Raw genomic sequence first — 20,453 nt, 5'->3', positions numbered from 1 at the left:
CATGCAACAGTCACATGCTAACAAACAATAATACACTAGTCTGTGATGTAAACCCACTCACAACACTCATGGTACGTTTTGTAAAGTTCAGCAGCGAGGGGGAGTGTTTGTGTTGTTGACCTTATTTACCTTAATTTTACCATAATGTATCTTAATTTTACCTTAATTTTATCTTAATTTACCTTAATTTTACTTTAATTTTATCTTAATTTACCCTAATTTTACTTTAATTTTATCTTAATTTACCCTAATTTTACTTTAATTTTATCTTAATTTTGCCTTAATTTTACCTTACTTTTATCTTAATTAAGTTTGGTTGCCCAGCAACCAAACTTAATTATTATACAAACTAATATTATTATTCTGTACATTTTTTGGCTCAGCATATCTTCAGAATGCATGGGCCGATTCAAACCATTCAAACATCAAAAGATTCAGCTCATTCAGGACAAACCGTCAATAATAATTGCAAATATTATAATATTAAAGATATTAAACATTTTCCATGTCTTCTGCAAAATGCCACTCCTCCTACAAATTACAAGATGGAGAAACCATTCGAAGCTTAAAATACTTCCAACATCTTGGTCTTCAAAACTTGCATACAGAATTTGGAAATTCAGCCCCGTCTTCAAATGGCCGGGGACTTTTGAGGTCTCCTCTGCTGTTACCATGGTGACAGACTGATGCTACTTTCAGCTCCATCTTCCATCTTGCTTAGAAACATATGTCAACAATTAATGTTGCTAGCTTATGCCTAATTGACTGTTATAATACCATAGCTCCACAGTAACACATAATGCCGTATTTTGGATGTATAGAAGCTCAGTAGCGTTAATGTCTTCCTGTCTGCCATCCCTAAATGTGTGGGCAGCAACTTGCAGAGAAAGCAAAAAGCCATTTAATTCCATTTTGCAGTAGCGTCACTAACTCTTTCACCAAATCTCTGAAATGTGTCATGTTGGAGCAGTTGCACAGAATTTACTTTGACTAAAATGGCGGCAGACCACACAAGTGAGAACCTCAGAGCAGATGGTTTGTTCATCCACTGATCCAAATATGACACAATATTGATGAAGTTTCTGTACTTGTCACAACTTAAAGTCAATTTATTAGTGTCTGTTATTAGCTCCAAGTCAAATTTGCCCTCTTTAGCAACTAAAAATGCACAGGCTGAAATGCAGTAGGCTACTACTAAAAAAGCAGTTGTTTTTAAGTGATTAATGAATATACAAACATGCAAATTGTAATTTAATTTACAGTAACTACAGTAAAGCAGTGGATGTAGTTAATGTTCAGTGGAAAAATAATGACCCCAAGTGAAAAACAGGTGTCTGCAATATGTTCTTTCCTTCATGATAGCTGCGCATTGTTTCCTGTTTGTCAGAGTTTCCAGGGAAGGCTTTATCTGTTCTTTACAAAAAAAAAAGAAGCTGTTGTTACAGATGAAACCAAAGCTAATTTTCATGACACCCCCATATAGATTAGCCATTGGCACACAATCCAACGTCATAACAAGAAGGGCCGCCCAGGCCTCTTCTGTTCAGATGTGTATCATCTGTTAATACTGAATGCTCAGAGAAAGGGAAAGCGGACCTCAAAATGTAATCCTCCGGTAATTTTTCGTCTTCCTAGAAATAGCCGTGTCTTGTTTAATCTGTTGTCAAGAGCTTTAGTAACCTGTGTGTGTATAAGCCTACATTTAATTGCTTCATTTCCTGTTTCACAGAATCAGATTGGCAAGGCAAACTTTGCATACTTTGTTTTGTTTCCCCTGTAAGGCTTGTTTTAGCCTGAAGTGTTTGTACTGTGTCGGAGCTTAATTTGAATATGGATTTGCATAGACTTTTTGTGCAGTGCAGTTGGGTCCACCCACTACAGTCACACATTGTATCGCATTTTGCCTTCCCATCACCCTTTGTCTTATCTCCTTCCTCATTCTCTATTCCAAATTACTGTTTTTTTTCTTCTCTATCATTTCAATTCTAATTAAATAATTAAATTTGTTCTTGATTTTTTTAAATATTTTACCAGTATCTTATTTGCTTTACTTTGTCCTGTTTCTTTTTTCTTTTGTGTGTGTGTCTATTTGCAAATCATTCATCTTTAGACTCCCTCTCTGATCCTCTTGAATCACTCTTTCCAATCCGCCTTTTTGTTCCCATCCTTGAAGGAGGTGGTGTGAACAGTCTTACAGTTAAGCCATGGACTGAGAGATCCATGTTAGCGCTGCTTGTAACAGAAATGTGTGTAGCCTGTGTGCATCTCCTCACTCGTCTTGTGTCTTGTTATTATTATTATTATTCTGTACGTTTTTTGACTCAGCATATCTTCAGAATGCATGGGCCGATTCAAACCATTCAAACATCACAAGATTCAGCTCATTCAGGACAAACCGTCAATAATAATTGCAAATATTCAAATGGCCAGGGACTTTTGAGGTCTCTTCTTCTGTTACCATGGTGACAGACTGATGCTACTTTCAGCTCCATCTTCAAATGGCGGCTCACAGGTTCAGGTTGCCATGGATGCATGGTTGTCATGCATCCAAAATCTCCTCTGAGTAGACTGCTCAGCAGGTTGCCATGGATGCATGACAGAGTTTGCTTTTTGGTAAAAACAAACTTGCTGTGGCAACCAAACAAGTTTATATATTTATTATATTTTTCTTCCACATCATTTCTCAGTAGCAAAGGCCCAATTTGCATACATACAACATACTGTAACAACATTTCATAAACTAATTTCAGATGCACATAATGCCCACGCGGTCAACGGCTGATTAGAAAGGAAGCAGGATCTAACACTGGAGTCGAGCATAGAGGTCTTTGAAGTGATTACCTTACATTTCTGGCTCTGCTTTTGTTGCTTTAAGATAAACATGCGGAGCCACTCAGCATATGCCAGCTTATGTCAAGATGAAAGATTTTACAAGCCATTGTCAGAAACCTGCAGATTGTTCTGGGCGTATTAGCTGGCTGCAGAAATGTGCTACAGCTGCAAAGATCTGCTCTGATTTCAGACTCTCTGGATGGGGGGTCAGACTCAGCACTTTTAGATGATCTAGATGACTGGCAGGAGATTAAGGACTGGCAAAATGTTAGGACCTAAAGATAGCTGACTGCATGCAACATGAGATGAAAAAAGCCTAAAATACTGACACATACACACAGAATATTCTATTGGGAACCAAAAAAAAGCTGAGAGGAATGTGCAACATCCTCCTAGCCCAACCTCTATCCTTTTCTGTTGCTTTACCTCTTTATCTCAGAGGATATGCTCTCTTCTGGGTGTATTTACCAGCGGTCTTACAAGCTTTTACCTCCAGGAAACAAGCAGCTGATCTGGCTCATATTTTTATTTAAATATTTTTGTAAAACTCACAATGTAAATGATAAAGAGCAGGAAACCAGCGGGACTTGTATCATTTGTAGATTCACTGGGCGATCGAAACCTGCTGCGGCTCATCATCGTTATTATGAAAATCCAAAATATAATTTAAAATTTCAGTCTCACAGTCGAGCGTAAATAATACGTTTTGACAAATTTAAGCTGGCACGAGTGGTTGAAACCCTTGTGACGCCACAGAAATGTTTGGAATAACAACACCCCCCTTTTTTTGTTTTACATTTTGCCTTAAGCGTCAGATCATTCTACAGCAAAACGAGTCTTGCAAGTTGTGTCATACATTTAAAAAGCAAGATTTTCTTGTCCTGATTAGAAAAACCCCAGCCACTCACAGCTCTTCACTTCCATTTTTGACTTGGGGAGGTAAGGTGTCAGTTGTCTTCTGATCCTGCTGTAAATAAGAATATTGCTTCACAGTTGGACTCCACTGGGGGTAAGTTTTATTTATTCATTTATTTATTTTACAATAAATATCACAGAATACAAATGTACACAAAGTACTAAACGCAAAAAAAAAAAAAAAAGATTTTACATCACACTAGATTTATTTTACAATTGAATTCTGATTTGTGTGTGCTTTGAAAAAAAAGCATCAGTGAATCGCTGATTTAGTATTTTGGGATTCTCTGCTGCCTCAGTAAATTTAAATTGAACTGATTTCTAATTTTGAGTCTTTTTTGGTTGATTGTTTTTTCAAATTTTTTTCAAAAAGTTCTCATTAGGGGACAAAAAAGTCCACTTCCAAAAAAACTGCTATAAAAAATTAACAGATTCATATTTTTTCTGCATAAATATGTTAAACAACTTCAGCCCTGCTCAAAACTACCAAACATTAAATCATTTTGAGGAATTTAACCCTTTAAATGCCAGTTTGATTACTTGATGTCACAGTAATTTTTTTATGAAGAAAACACAAAAAATGAGTTATTTTCCACAAAACAAAAGTTAGGTGGCTGAGGCAGTATATTTATATCTGTCATGGATAGGTCAAAGATTAGCCAAAATATTGAGTTTGATGCATTATTAGTTTTTGTGTAGCAGCAGTTTAAAATGGTATTTTCCACTTAGGGCCCATTAACTCCTATTATAATACTACATTTTTAATATCATAACTATAACAACATATAACCATGCATTTCTTGATGTAAGGGTTTCATTTTTGAAAAAAATAGTTAAATTTGACATTTTCTACTGTTCACCACTAAAATCAGCCATTAACCCATTATATTCCTATGCATAAAATCCTTGTGTTTTGTGGATGTGTTTTGGATTGTGTTCAGTAGGCTGTTTTAAGTGTGTGTGCATGTGTTTGTACACGTGTGTATGTGTCCATGTGTGTGTGTGTGTGTGTGCATGCATCTGTGTGCTGTTTCATGTGTCTTTGCAGTAGTCATTGTTGATGTTAAAACTTATGTATGTAATGTCTGATGAAGTTTGAGTGCAACTCAAATATAAAGGACCAAAGTGCTTTTGACTCAATGACTGTAGTTGCACCAAGTGTTTTTTTCTTAACCCTCAGGCGTCACTTTAATTTACTACCCTTTTGTGTCATTAGGGGACAAAAAAGTCCAGGGGACTCAAGTTTTTTACCACTTTAAGTGTGTGTATTGTGTTCTGCGTGTGAAAATGTACTCGTGACATTAATTTCACAGGAAAAAGACAAAAAGACACAGAATGGAACGTCTCCTATTTCTGCTTCTATTAGCAGGTAATTTGTGTGTGTGCATCTATCTATCTATCTATCTATCTATCTATCTATCTATCTATCTATCTATCTATCTATCTGCAAATGTATGCTTTTTATAAACATTGTATTCTGAAATATTCAGAATTCAGATTTGATCAATAAGAATATTTTGCTCAACAGGACTAGTGGGAACATCTTCTGCAACTGACACAACAGGTAACATAATCTCTATGGAGTCATGAGAAGTTTAATTCTAAATCAAATAAAGTGAATACATGACAGATGGAAGGATCCAGATTCAGAATCCAGAAATAAACATTCCACTATCACAGATAACCTGATAGTTATAGTGGCTTATCTTATCTTGTCACAAATAAGAGTCATTTATTTTGGCCAAGAGACAATTATATTCATGATACAATAGGGCTGTGCGATTTGACGATAAATGATCGTGAAGGATTTGAACGTATCGGCGATCTACCAGAACGGACAGATCGTTTTATCGTCCATAGAGTACGTTCTATTAATTGCAGTTCTATGTTCGTGCAGAAGCATGAGTTTTTTTTCCACTCGTCCAACTCTCAGTGCGCTTAATGTGAACACGACCAACCAATGACAGCCTCCCTGTTAGGAAGCTACGGCTGAAAACCAAAAGAGAACGAAAACGAACTCCAACTTTATGTTCGGTGCTGTTTCTGCCGGCAGCAGCGGCGCATCTTGTTTGTGTTTGCGTGACGTGTGTCGCAGTGGAAGGGCCGCGTGTATATGAATGTATTATAATGCTGCGAGCACGTACGCGCCCACCTCTCTGAACATTACCAGCTCCTTATATTCAGGTTCGCTGCTGTTGTGCCGTCAGCAGCTCTTCTACACCTGTGTGTGTGTGTGTGTGTGTGTGTGTGTGTGTGTGTACATCAGATGCAGACAGAGGCAACAGCTAATGACGTCACCAAAACAATAACGCAGGCATTTGATGAAGAGGCTCCATGAGGACTAAACGGTGGACAGAGCTGACAGCAGCAGCTCCGTTTGTCCTTAGACATGATTCCCATGAAAGTTTGATCATTTGTTCTAAATCACATTGAACTTTAAGAGTTACTTAAGTCTCAACACTGTATTTACTGTTTAACCTCAGGAGGCGCACTTCAGTCTGTTTAATGACTGTTGAATAAAACTTTACAGAACTACATTAGTCTTCTTTTAACCTATTTGAAATAAAACTTTATTTTGTTCTGTAATTGTTATTTAAATTTTCATGTTTATTAAAACTAATACTGAGTGCACGTTATCAGAGTTGTTGTTAGCCTTTAAAATCTACTGATAGTTTTTTTTTTTGAGTAGGCTACCTGACGTCATTTACACAGAAACATGCAAATTAGTGTCAATGTAAAAACAAATCGTGATAAAATCGAGATCGTGATTTTATCATTAAAGAATCGTGATATCAAATTTTTGCCATATCGCCCACCCCTATGATACAATGTCTTAGTTTAGTCTAAATTTGTAAGGAGAGTTTGGACTGTAAAGGTATATCATAGCATATAGAAATCCTTTAGGTAGGAGTTGTAATACAACATTGGAAAAAAAAAAAAAAAAAGTCCTGTAATGCACAACACACACCACCAGAGGGCAGTTATGATACAGGTACCGGGTGGAACAAACAGAGTAATAAGCTCAATCAATAAAACAGGGTGAAGATGTAACTAAATGAAATCATTGAGGTTTTCAATACATTAGGCTAAAATAAAAATTCAAATGTTGGTTTCTGTAATTCTCTTGCAGACAGTAAGATTTTTGTTCAGCATTTTTAATTTCCTCTGGTTTGATATTTTACTGTACATGATTTGTTATTTTTGAATCTAAAGTTCTCTGTTTGTGAAATGCACTTTGTGTATACTGGGTTATCGGGACAAACTTTGTTATTACTTTTTATTAATATTTATACACCGGCTGGCAATGAAACCTCAACGGCAGACAACATAACGCCAGCCGCCAATGAAACCTCAACAACAGGTAATTTGACAACACCGGCCGGCAACAAAACCTCGACAGCACACAACATAACAACACCCATTTGCCAGCACGACCTCAGCACCAGGTAACATTACTATACCAGCAATCAATGTAACAACACCACTCAGTTCATCCTCACTTCCTGCCAATATGACTATGCCGCCAGTCAATGCAACCATACAACCTTTGAACATGACAACACCGCCGATTAATTCAACTACACTGCTAGGCAATATCACAACACCGCTAAACAATGCAATCACACCACCACTCAATGTGACGGCAGCACCACTCAATTCAACTACACAACTAGATATCATAACATCACCACAAATCACGCCACTAGTCAGTGCAGCAACACCTGTGCTCAATAGGACTACACCATCACTCAATGCAACGACAGCCCCCATCAATGCAACATCGCCACCAGTCAACATCAACATGAATACACTACCCGCCAATGCAGCCTTAGCACCACTCAACATGACTTCACTGTCAATCAATGCAACAACACCCTCTGTCAATGCCACAACACCTGCAGGTGTTATGACTACACCATCACCCAACGAAACCACACTCCCTCTCAACGCCACCTCATCAGCAGTCAACATTACTACACCACCCACCAATTCAACTTCAGTACCATACAACATGATGTTGTCATCAGTCAATGCAACTACACTACCTTTTTACATGTCTACACCACCCATAAACATAACCACACTGCTGGGTAACATGACATCACCACAAATCAATGTAACAATGCCACCAGTCAATGCAGCAACACCTGTGCTCAACATGACTACACCATCACTTAACGCAACATCGTCACCAGACGTCACCACACCCCCTGCCAGTACAACTACATTGCCATTCAACATTACTACACTATCCACCAACGCAACCTCAGCACCAGTCAACATGACATTGTCACCAGTGAATTTAACCACAATATATGCAACATCACCAGTCAGTGTAACTGCACTCCCCATGAATATGACCATGCCACCTATCGACGCAACCTCATCCCCCACCCACACAACCATGTTACCAGTCAACATTACTACAGTCCACATCAACATGACTACACCACCTACCAATGCAACCTCAGCACCACTCAACACGACATTATCACCAGTGAATGCAACCACACTACCAGGTAACATGACTTTGGCACTAATCAATGCAACCAAACCCCTAGTTTATGTGAATTCACCACTATTCAATGTAACCTTGGTGCGGGTCAACACCTGCAGTCAAGATTACTACACCACCACTTAAAGCCACGACAAATTTTCGTAACCACTCAACCAGTCATCACAATTTGTCTCCAAACATTCAACAACCACCAGGACTGCAGCACCATTCTGTAAAACAACACCCCAGTCAACATGGCTACATATCAGTTGACACAACTTTACCACTACTCAATGTAACACTGACAATAATCTTAATACGCGAATGCAACCATACCCCTGACTGACACAACCTTGTCACCGCTCAATGTAACCACACTCTCTAACATAACTACACAACCACTTTGCACAACCTCATCATCAGGCAGCATGACGTCGTTACCAGTCAATGTAACCACACCACAAGGTAACATTACTTCACTACCAATAAATGTAACAATGCCATTAGTCAGTGCAGTAACATCACCAGTCAACACCACCTGACACAACCTCACCAACTTCACCCAGCACAATGACATTGCTTGGAAATGGAACCTGTGCAACACCTACCTACTATGTCACTGCATTTGTTGTAATTGTCTTAGTACTTACTGAAACTTCATTACCATCAATGAAACACTATGATCACACTTGCATCAATAAATGAAACATCAATGAAATCAATCAATGAAACTTCACCACTATTTAACGCGACTACACCATCAATCAATGGAACAACACCGTCTCACCTCAACGCAACCTTGCCAGTCAGTACAACTGCACAACCAGGTAATATGACTTCATTTTCAGTCAATACAACCTTACCTGCCATTCACTGCCATTGTATCATTTACATCAGCATCTTAACAATGAACAAATGAAACATTATCACCTTTTAGGTTCTGACAGCAACAACACATTGCTTCAATAGTTTTTATTCTTTCATAAATACTTGTACTTATTATGTCACCTTTAGGTCTAATTTAATTAACTAATTTATTTCATGAAATCACATCAACCTTACCACCAGTCACCACAACCTCACAAGTGAATGTGACTACAGCACCACCAGATAATGCAACCTCCCCACAAATCAACATGACAGCACCACCACCACTACACAATGCCACTGCCATACCAGTCAATACAACATCACCACCTTCAGTAAACACATCTACAACTTCAACAGCTCCAGCTGGTGGGAAGTATTTCAGTTAACTGACACATAATGGTTTTATAGAAATATAAATGTTTACGATTGCTCATGCCACCTCTGCTACCTTTGATGCTTTACTTAACTTTCTTATTTAATCTGAACACCAGATAATGCAACCTTACCACAAGTCAACATAACATCAGCAGCACCACTCACTGTCTCCACACCACAAGTCAATGCAACATCATCACCACCAACACCAATCACTACGCCTTTGCCAGGTAATAAATATTTTCCCACAACCACTATTTTACTTTATCTTTCAGGTACAAAGACAGCAACACCTACACATTACCTTGTCAGCACCTTGCATGTCTTTACTATGTATCTGCCATTAAGTGGAATTTCAGTATCTGTTGACACGGCATATTTTGCTGTCTTTTTGCAGCTACAACCACAACAACAGCTGCCCCAAAACGAGAGCCTACAATTTCTTTGGGATTTAAGATGAATCAAACCTTCACAGAAGAACTTTCAAATAAAAGTTCATCACAGTACAGAGAACTAGAAAGCAAAGTATCCACAGCGGTAAGTTACTCTTCTCAGTCGTTGTTAATATTGTATCAACTATTTATTAAATAGATCGTGAAACTATATTAAACTTACTTATCCTATTTAAATGATTCACAGCTCGATCAGGTGTATTCAAAACAATATGGAGAAAGCTTCAATCGGACTGTCATCAAAGGTTTCAGGTATGAAATATTACTTCGTATTATGAAGCCTGATTTTCAAGACCTACAATTTTACGAACAGATGAAACTAGTTTCACTTAAGTTGTCGCTGCCAAATTCCAAATAAAAACAAAGCATAACATTATCTTAAACATTTATCTTTCCAGCCAAGGATCTATTGTGGTAGATGCTGAGCTGATCTTCAACAATGTGACAACCCTACCAAATCCCAGTTCTGTAGTCGAAACTTTGAAGACTGCTGTATCCAACTCAACCATTACCCTCCCTGTCACTGCATCATCCATTACTGCTGAAGGTAAGACTTCATATTATTGATCACATTTGAGTAAAGGAGTATTGCAGACACATGCTAAATATAGCATGGCATTAACATATTTTAAAAACAAAAGAATGACATGTGTTGTAACTGTAACTTTCAGTTGTGTTGCCACCAACTGAAGTTCCAACCACACCTGCAACTTCTACAACCCCAGCTGGTGAGAAGCATTGCACAACCAGTTAACTTACACTTAATGGATTGACAGAAATATAGAAATATGTTAATGATATTTATTGATGCTCCATTTTTTTGGCTTCGGCTTCTACTGCTTTCACATCCGGACCCAACACAACTGCATCCACAACTGTAACCGCAGCCCCAAATGTGACTGCAGCCCTCAACACAACCTCACCATTCAGCGCAACCTCAGCACCATTCAACACAACCTCAACACCACTCAACACAACCTCACCACCAGTCAACGTAACTACTGGGCTGCCAGTTAATGCAACCTCTCCACAAATCAACATGACAGCACCACCACTGCTAAATGTTACAACACCAACAGTCAATACAACATTACAACCACTCAACACAACCTCACCACCAGTAAATGCAACTTCACCACCCATCACCACCATCTCACCATCTGTCAATGCCACCTCACTGCCTCTGCTAACCACTACAGCATTGGCAGGTAACGGATACACAAACAATATTTGACAACAATTTCTGCCATTTATTTAACCAATCATCTCTTATGTACAGCAACACCATCACACTGCTTTGCATGTCTTTACCACATACCTGCTGTAGTGTAACAGTTTTTGTTGACACAGTGCCTTTTCTGACTTTTTTGCAGCTACAACCACAACAGCAACCACAACCACAACAACTGCCCCACCACAAGAAAAAACAATCTTTTTGGGATTTAAGCTGATTCAAAACTTCATAGCAGCACTTACAGACACATCTTCAATCGAGTTCAAAGAACTATCAGATAAAGTAATCACAGTGGTAAGTTATCACATGTGTTTCTTTTCATTTTTAACATCTGTACCCAATCCTTGTTACAATTGTAGTCACTATTTATTCAATAAATCTTTAGTCTAATAAGTTTCCTTGAGATTGTGGGATTATATAGATAAAACTTTGACCTGTAATGACAGCAACTTTTTTATATATTTGGTGGGTAAGAGACAATTTATCAGGAAATGACTCATTTTATCTTAAATGTAAAGAAATAACAGTTTAAACAACGAAAAAAAGTAACCCCAGCAGTGTTAAGGTTGTTAAAAATTTTTGTTGATAGACATTTCGATGAAGAAGTTTTCCTTGAGAATCTGAAAGTGGATAAAATGTTAGCACCTGTAGTGAAACCAGGGTATTCACTGTGATGTGATGGCTAATATGATATTGAACAGTCTAAAAATCATTCTATTAAATATAAATAAATATTTTTTTTCAAAAACTTCATTCACAGCTCACTCAGGTCTATTCAAAAAGATTTGGACCCAGGTTCCGTCGTTGTGTCGTCAGCCGTTTCAGGTATTAAACATTGTTTCACATTATATTTCAAAAATATTATTATACCAACTTTTACTCATAGTAATAAAGTTGCATTTTTCTGTTATGATATTCTCTATCAAAACATTTTATACTGTACCATAACATTTTTCATGAACTGATAAAACTAGCTTCACTTAACTTGTCAGTAATGGCCAATTCCAAATAAAATGAAAGCATAATTATCTTAAACATGTCTGTTCCAGCCAAGGATCTATTGTGGTAGATGCTGAACTGATCTTCAGCAATGATACAGACACACCAAATACCAGTTCTGTAGTCGAAACTTTGCAGACTGCTGTATCCAACGAAAATTTAAACCTCCCTGTGAGCAATTCATCCATTACTGCTGAAGGTAAGACTTCATATTATTGATCACATTTAAGTACAGGATCATTGCAGACACATGCTAAATATAGCATGGCATTAACATGTTTAAAAAAAAACAAAAGAATGACATGTGTTGTAACTGTAACTTTCAGTATTGCAACCAACTGAAGATCCAGCCACACCTGCAGCTTCTACAACCCCAGCTGGTGAGTAGAAATGACACTTACTGGATTGGCAATATAAAAAAAATTTTTATGATTGCTCATGCAAACTCTGCCACGTTTTTATGATTTACTTAAATATTTTTGTTATTAATTCATTGAATTAAATACATGTTGCATTGCATATTTGTTGATGGTTTGGCTTTTGCTTCTACTGCTTTCACAGCCGGATCCAATACAACCGCAGCCCCAACTGTTGCCACAAATCCTCCTTCAACTACCACGACCACTACAACTGCTGCAACCACCACAACCACTCCAGGAACAGATCCACCCACACCCACTGAGGGAACTCTCCTCCTCAAGTTTAGTCTCAACCAAACATTTACACAAGATCTCAACGACTCAACCTCCACTGCTTATAAGACTTTAGCTACAAAAGTGCTCCAAGAGGTAAGATGTCACAATATGTACTTATATAACAATATGTTGTCACCAAGGAAAAAATTACCGTCCCTTCAAATGAACATGTATTGGCAGATTTTAATCTCTTAATCTCGCTATTCTTGGAAATAGACATTTTTCTCAGCTGGTCTTGTGAATATTTGACAGTAACATTGTGTTGCAGGTAAACAGAGCGGCTAGAAAGCTTTATTGCATAAAATTCCTTCGTGCCATTCTCAGGGCATTCAGGTAAAAATCAATTTCGGTCACTCATAATTTTAATATATTTATCATAATTTCATATTTTTATGCTTTAAACTTTTGCTTTCTCTTTTTGTCCCTGTAGGAGTGGATCAGTGATTCCTGAGCTCACTCTTGTGTTCGATAGTAAAAACTCAGTCCCACAATCATCCACAGCAACTTCAGACTTCAACAAAGAACTTACCAGCTGCTCTTCCACCCTGAATGTAATACCAGGCAGCGCCTCTGCAGGTAAGTTACTGTATTAATTATAGGGATGCACAATAACTATCGCCACCGATAATTATCGGTCCGATATTGAAAAAAATGACGTCATTCAGATAACTCCGATAATTCAAATTTTCACCGATAAAATAGAACGAAAAATAGTAATACTAATTTCGCATATAGTACACGATACATGCTGCTGTTGCATGGCCAACCACCTTAAAAACAAAGAAGAAGAAGAAAAGGGCTGTTGCCATTGGCTGTTGCCCTCCTAACCTCGGCCCTCTTCTTCTTCTTTGTTTTTATAGCGGTTTGGTAACAAACAGACTTTTTCACTGTTTCAGAGAGAGACGATGCATTTGCAATTTGCGCAAATTGTTGTTCTGCGGAAGTTTACAGCTGGCTGTAAACGAGGCTTTGCTGAGCCAAAGGAGGATATCTGAGTGTGTGTCAATTGGGCGAAAAAACCTCTCCCAAGTCGCTACCCCCCGTCTGGCGGAGTTGCAGACACGACTAGGAGTGAAAACAGCACGGCTGCAGTCAGACATATCCACGCGATGGAACAGCACGTTTCACATGCTGAGGAGCACCAGAAGCGAGCGCTTGCAGTCTATGGAGTAGATTATCAGATACCTGCAACTCTGAGCGCAAACCAATGGACACTAGTCGATCCGTGTGAACAGCTGACTAGAGACAAGACCGCTGGGCCCACGCTTCCCATGAGCCCAGACTGGAGAAGCAACAAGTCCCGTTTTCAACCCCTGCCCATCTTGCACGTAAATACCTCTCTGCCCCGTGCACTGGCGTTGACAACGAGCGCTTGTTTTCTGCTGCTGCACATGTGATTGATGATAAAAGAAACCGAAATGTATCAATTACATGTATAATTCACTATATTTGTGAAAACAATTGTGAAAAAAGACAGACTGCAAGTACACTCACCTCACTCACACTATAGAACCTTTACCAGGTGTTTCCTTTAGAAAACAAACCAGTAAGAATTATTTAAAAGATTAGTGGAGGAAAAAAGTGTTAATAAGATCATTTTAGCCTGTTAGCATTAGCATAGGTAATTAGCCTGATAAGCTTGCTGGTATATGCTAGTTTAAGTCAGCTGACAAAGTATACTACTTCTTAAAATGAGAAACTATTTTTGTTTACTCTAGATTTTAATGTACACGCTGTTCAGCCATAACACTATGTCCACATGTTTGCACAGTATATGTCAGCCATGAACAGGCACTGGCATGTTCTTATTCGTCTCTAAATGTATTTATATATGTTTTCTTGGTGTACTTTTATTTTTCCTATATTTATTTCCCAAAGCTTTATTTATGCTAGGGTCATATTTTTACCTCGGGTATGCAACAAAAAATGATCACAATCGGCAACATTATACCAAAAGGTCAAATTCTGTGTCTGCATATCTAGGTTGCATCATCACCCTGTTACAATAAGTTCATGTATTCAGTCTGTTCTGCAGGTACAGTTTCAAGAAAGACCAGGAAGTATAGTCAGTGGAATGAAATAATATTTGAAAGACAACCTTCCTGTTCTATTCATTGAAAACATTTACTAGTTTACAGTAGGTAGTATCTCTTCATTCTTTTTAATTGTTGAATGTAATTACAAGGAGCTTCATCACAAACTGAAACAAGGATGACAAAATTAAAGGATCAAAGGATTAAATGTTCGCTCCAGTCGCATTAGTCACTATTGCACCCTTTGATAATGAAATGTGTAATCATACAAGATGGGTCACTTCAGCTGCAACAAAGCGCTGGAATCAACCTCTTTCACAGACAAAAGAGCAGATGTGCAGCAGTCTACCGTGCCTGTAAAGCACACTGGTATTACACATATGAATGACTGGTCTGGAAAAAAAAAAAAAAAAGCCCAGACTGGAGAAGCAACAAGTCCCGTTTTCAACCCCTGCCCATCTTGCACGTAAATACCTCTCTGCCCCGTGCACTGGCGTTGACAACGAGCGCTTGTTTTCTGCTGCTGCACATGTGATTGATGATAAAAGAAACCGAAATGTATCAATGTTTGATTTTAGTGCATTACATTTATGTCTGAAAGCTTTATTTTTGTATTATATCATGCACTTGTTAATATGACTGGGTTAACGTTGACACTGATTTGACAGTCACACATTTCATTTTGATTTCAGAGAAGTAACTGAAAAGTAACTGGAAATCCTTGGTCTATTGTGAATTAAAGCAGCCATAGGCTTTTGGTTCTGTAGAACCCTTTATTTTATTGTTAACAGAGTTTCACTAACTTGAAATAACAATAAAGGTTCATTTGAAGAATTGGAACTGTTGTTGTTTGTTATCGGTATCGACTACAAGAAGCAGGAAGTTATCGGTTATTGTTATCGGTTGTAAAAAACAGTTATCGTGCATCCCTAATTAATGATCTAATAATCCTATTGAATGTAGTGGGTATTTCAGTGACTAAATCATCTGCTTTTTCTAATATTGTAGAGGTAACATCAGGCAGTCCTCCTCAGTCCACAGTGAGCACACTGGTATTGTTCTCGCTGACACTGCTGACAGTGACACAGATGCTGATCAACTTCTAAGCAGAAACACTGACAAATGCTTTTACTGTACTGTCAAATGTGGAAAAGAGCATGATCACAAAACTGTGTGCAACATGATAATTTACCAAAGGAAAAGGTCATGTGGTTGATAATATTCAACAGGATGCCTTTCGCATCTAAAGCTATTTGGCAGCGAAAATGAAGAAGTGTGCATTTGTGTTTCAAAAGCTTATAAAGTAACATGATCTTGATACTGCAAAATAATGAGTTTTCAGTTAATTAACACAACAAATATTATCACTAACAAACGCAGCCTCCCTGTGAGAATATTGTAGGGAAAGCTTTAGCAATGTGCTGTCTTATACTGTGTGTTGTGTTCCAGTATCAAATGAGTATTGTGGAAAGGACTGCCTTTTTAAATAAGCTGAATACTAGTTTAACATGTCCAGATGTGATTCATTGATTTATTACTTAACAGCTCCTCCTGAATAATGATCCTTACTGTGTATGACAACTGCAATGATAATCAAGTATTAAACTGTTACCTTCAAAATAAGCATGCAAGTTAATATCTACATGTTTTTTAAATACTTTCTTTGCTTTGGTTGCATACCTTTATTGCACACAATGAAAGAATAATCACTGATTTCTATAAAAGTTGAGTTACTTATGTATGTGTAATAGGAAAGACACTCCACCAGAGGGCTCTATTGCCCTGAGGACAATCCAGACTTGTGTTTTCATCCCTGAATGTGAGCTCTGTAGGTCAAGGTCATACAGTCTGACTTTTTAGGGCCCGAGCACCGAATGGTGCAAGAGCACACACACGGCTTATTTATATGAGTTTAAACTTTTTTGATTTAAACTCATGGACACAACTGTATCACTATATTTGTGAAAACAATTGTGAAAAAAGACAGACTGCAAGTACACTCACCTCACTCACACTATAGAACCTTTACCAGGTGTTTCCTTTAGAAAACAAACCAGTAAGAATTATTTAAAAGATTAGTGGAGGAAAAAAGTGTTAATAAGATCATTTTAGCCTGTTAGCATTAGCATAGGTAATTAGCCTGATAAGCTTGCTGGTATATGCTAGTTTAAGTCAGCTGACAAAGTATACTACTTCTTAAAATGAGAAACTATTTTTGTTTACTCTAGATTTTAATGTACACGCTGTTCAGCCATAACACTATGTCCACATGTTTGCACAGTATATGTCAGCCATGAACAGGCACTGGCATGTTCTTATTCGTCTCTAAATGTATTTATATACGTTTTCTTGGTGTACTTTTTTTTTCCTATATTTATTTCCCAAAGCTTTATTTATGCTAGGGTCATATTTTTACCTCGGGTATGCAACAAAAAATGATCACAATCGGCAACATTATACCAAAAGGTCAAATTCTGTGTCTGCATATCTAGGTTGCATCATCACCCTGTTACAATAAGTTCATGTATTCAGTCTGTTCTGCAGGTACAGTTTCAAGAAAGACCAGGAAGTATAGTCAGTGGAATGAAATAATATTTGAAAGACAACCTTCCTGTTCTATTCATTGAAAACATTTACTAGTTTACAGTAGGTAGTATCTCTTCATTCTTTTTAATTGTTGAATGTAATTACAAGGAGCTTCATCACAAACTGAAACAATGATGACAAAATTAAAGGATCAAAGGATTAAATGTTCGCTCCAGTCGCATTAGTCACTATTGCACCCTTTGATAATGAAATGTGTAATCATACAAGATGGGTCACTTCAGCTGCAACAAAGCGCTGGAATCAACCTCTTTCACAGACAAAAGAGCAGATGTGCAGCAGTCTACCGTGCCTGTAAAGCACACTGGTATTACACATATGAATGACTGGTCTGGAAAAAAAAAAAAAAAAGTTATTGAGCTAATGTGCCTTTTTTTTTACTCCCTTCATTAAAAATCCCCCCCATGTTTAATTAGAACACATCCGCCACACTTGTTTTACCCTAATCTTACCTTAATTTTACCTTAATTTTGTCTTAATCTTATCTTAATCTTACCTTAATTTTACCTTAATTTTATCTTACTCTTATCTTAATCCTACCTTAATTTTACCCTAATTTTATCTTAATCTTACCTTAATTTTACGCTAGTTATACCTTAATTTTATCTTAGTTTTATCTTATTTCATGTTAATTATTATGTTTTTATGTACACACCAATCACTAAGGCAAATTCCTAGTACATGGCAATAAACACGATTCTGATTCTATGCTGTGTTAGAACACATCCGCCACACTTGTTTTACCCTAATTTTACCTTAATTTTACCTTAATTTTGTCTTAATTTTATCTTAATTTTACCTTAATTTTACCCTAGTTTTACCTTAATTTTATTTTAGTTTTATCTTATTTCATGTTAATTATTATGTTTTTATGTACACACCAATCACTAAGGCAAATTCCTAGTACATGGCAATAAACACGATTCTGATTCTATGCTGTGTTAGAACACATCCGCCACACTTGTTTTACCCTAATTTTACCTTAATTTTGTCTTAATCTTATCTTAATCTTACCTTAATTTTACCTTAATTTTATCTTACTCTTATCTTAATCTTACCTTAATTTTACCCTAGTTTTACCTTAATTTTATTTTAGTTTTATCTTATTTTATGTTAATTATTATATGTTTTTACGTACGCACCAATCACTAAGGCAAATTCCTAGTAATGTGAATCCCCTTCACTTACATGGCAATAAACACGGTTCTGACTCTGATTCTGATTGTGTTGTCGGTCAGCTCCTGCTGTGACCCACTGATCCTGATCTCTGTTCTTGGCTCTTTTTGTCTTGCTCTGCAGCATCGTCCACAGCTCACACCAAGATCTTAACCAATCATTCAGCATTTAAAACTCGTGTAGCATCATCACCAACAGCCAATGTGCTGTTGTGTTAGCGAGCCGGAGGACATTTCAGCATGTTGCTGTGTCGCAGCAGGCACAAAAGACAAACCACAAACCCACAAAGATACCCACTCTGTGTGTGTGTGTGTTATTCACACAGCCCGCTGCTTCTTTTAGCATCACAGAAATAAGCTAGCTAGGACGTTTGTGGTGCAGCATGCTGCTCAGACACAGACTCTCCTGATTGATTCGCCTGGGTCATGTGACAAACGGCTCTATAATATTAGTGTTTGGCCATTATGTTCAAAATACTCAAGACCCACCGCTGGTCTGCTAAAAAGGCGGCATGAGGAGACCATGTGACACACAAACAGGAAGTGAGTGCTGAGTGAACTGCGTGTTTCTGAACCCTCTGATGAAACATGTCAGTGCTTCAATCAGGATTTATGTGGCCGATCATCAATCAATAAAAATGTGTAATCGGGCTGTGAACAGGAGTCCTGCTGGTTTGTCAGTCTGTTCAAGTCATTTCATAAAGGAGGAACTAACAGAAAGCAGCTGTCACCACCTCCGCCTGCAGGTGTTCCTGACCGCAGCCGATTGGTTCACACACGTTCAGTTCATCACACAAATGCAGCGCTTTAAAAAGTGAAGGAAACAGGAAGCGCGTTAAGAAACAGGATATGAAGAGGCCATGTTTACGTTGACGGGCGCGGAGGAGGGAGGAGCTTCACGGCTGACTGACAGATACCAGCAGATTGAGACAGACAGGAAATGACTGTTTATCCCGTCTGAACACAGACGCGCTGTAACACCACGTCCGTCTGTGTGTGAGGACCGTCAGAGACTCACCCTTCACCCAGCTTCTCCAGGACATCGAAGACTTCCTCTGGCTGCTTGGTGAGGCTGTCCTCACTCAGCTTCTTCAGCTGTCTGCGCCGGAGACAGAGGGAGACAGGGGGAGAGAGAGAGGGAGACAGGGGGAGAGAGAGAGGGAGACAGAGGGAGACAGGGGGAGAGAGAGAGGGAGACAGGGGGAGGGAGGGGGAGGCAGGGGGAGACAGGGGGAGAGAGAGAGGGAGACAGGGGGAGAGACAGGGGGAGACAGGGGGAGGGAGACAGAGGGAGGGAGAGGGAGACAGGGGGAGGGAGAGGGAGGGACAGAGGGAGACAGTTAGCATCACTTTCACTTCCAAGTGTCCAACAAACCCAAAGTATTATAATACACCTATATATATATATATATATGTATTATAATACATATATATATATATATATATATTATAATACATATATATATGTATTATAATACATATTTGTCCATTTGTCAGGCGCACACACGCTCATGCTGTGACTCTATAAAATGTTCCATCATCACTGAGGCAGTGCCAGAGATAAGACCTGACTGGCACCAGGCTTCTGTCGCTGATCACTTTGAAGAATCAGCAGAACGATTAAACCTCGTGTGGATGTTTGAAGCCGGGAGATAAAAATAGTGTCTGTACAAACACAAATAGCTTCAAACTGTTCTCAGGAGCTGCAGGAAGGCGGAGGAACTGTCAAACTAAGCTGTGTGCGCCACGCAGGGCAGAGCCACACCACACG

General features: G+C 38.3%; 1 protein-coding gene across 1 annotated transcript in view; it reads right to left on the bottom strand.

Moving 5' to 3' along the window:
• LOC114450656 (serine/threonine-protein kinase 4-like) overlaps window positions 1–20,453 on the bottom strand; it is a 34,090-nt gene that overhangs the window by 11,693 nt on the left and 1,944 nt on the right. Inside the window, exon 2 of the mRNA XM_028428908.1 lies at window positions 19,701–19,781. Within this exon, the coding sequence (XP_028284709.1) occupies window positions 19,701–19,781 (81 nt within the window). The remainder of the gene's footprint in view (window positions 1–19,700; window positions 19,782–20,453) is intronic.

Source organism: Parambassis ranga, chromosome 18 (assembly GCF_900634625.1).
Source record: "Parambassis ranga chromosome 18, fParRan2.1, whole genome shotgun sequence".
NCBI lineage: Eukaryota > Metazoa > Chordata > Actinopteri > Ambassidae > Parambassis > Parambassis ranga.
The sequence above is the reverse complement of the archived record's forward strand: the minus strand, read 5'-3'. Positions and strand labels throughout refer to the sequence as shown.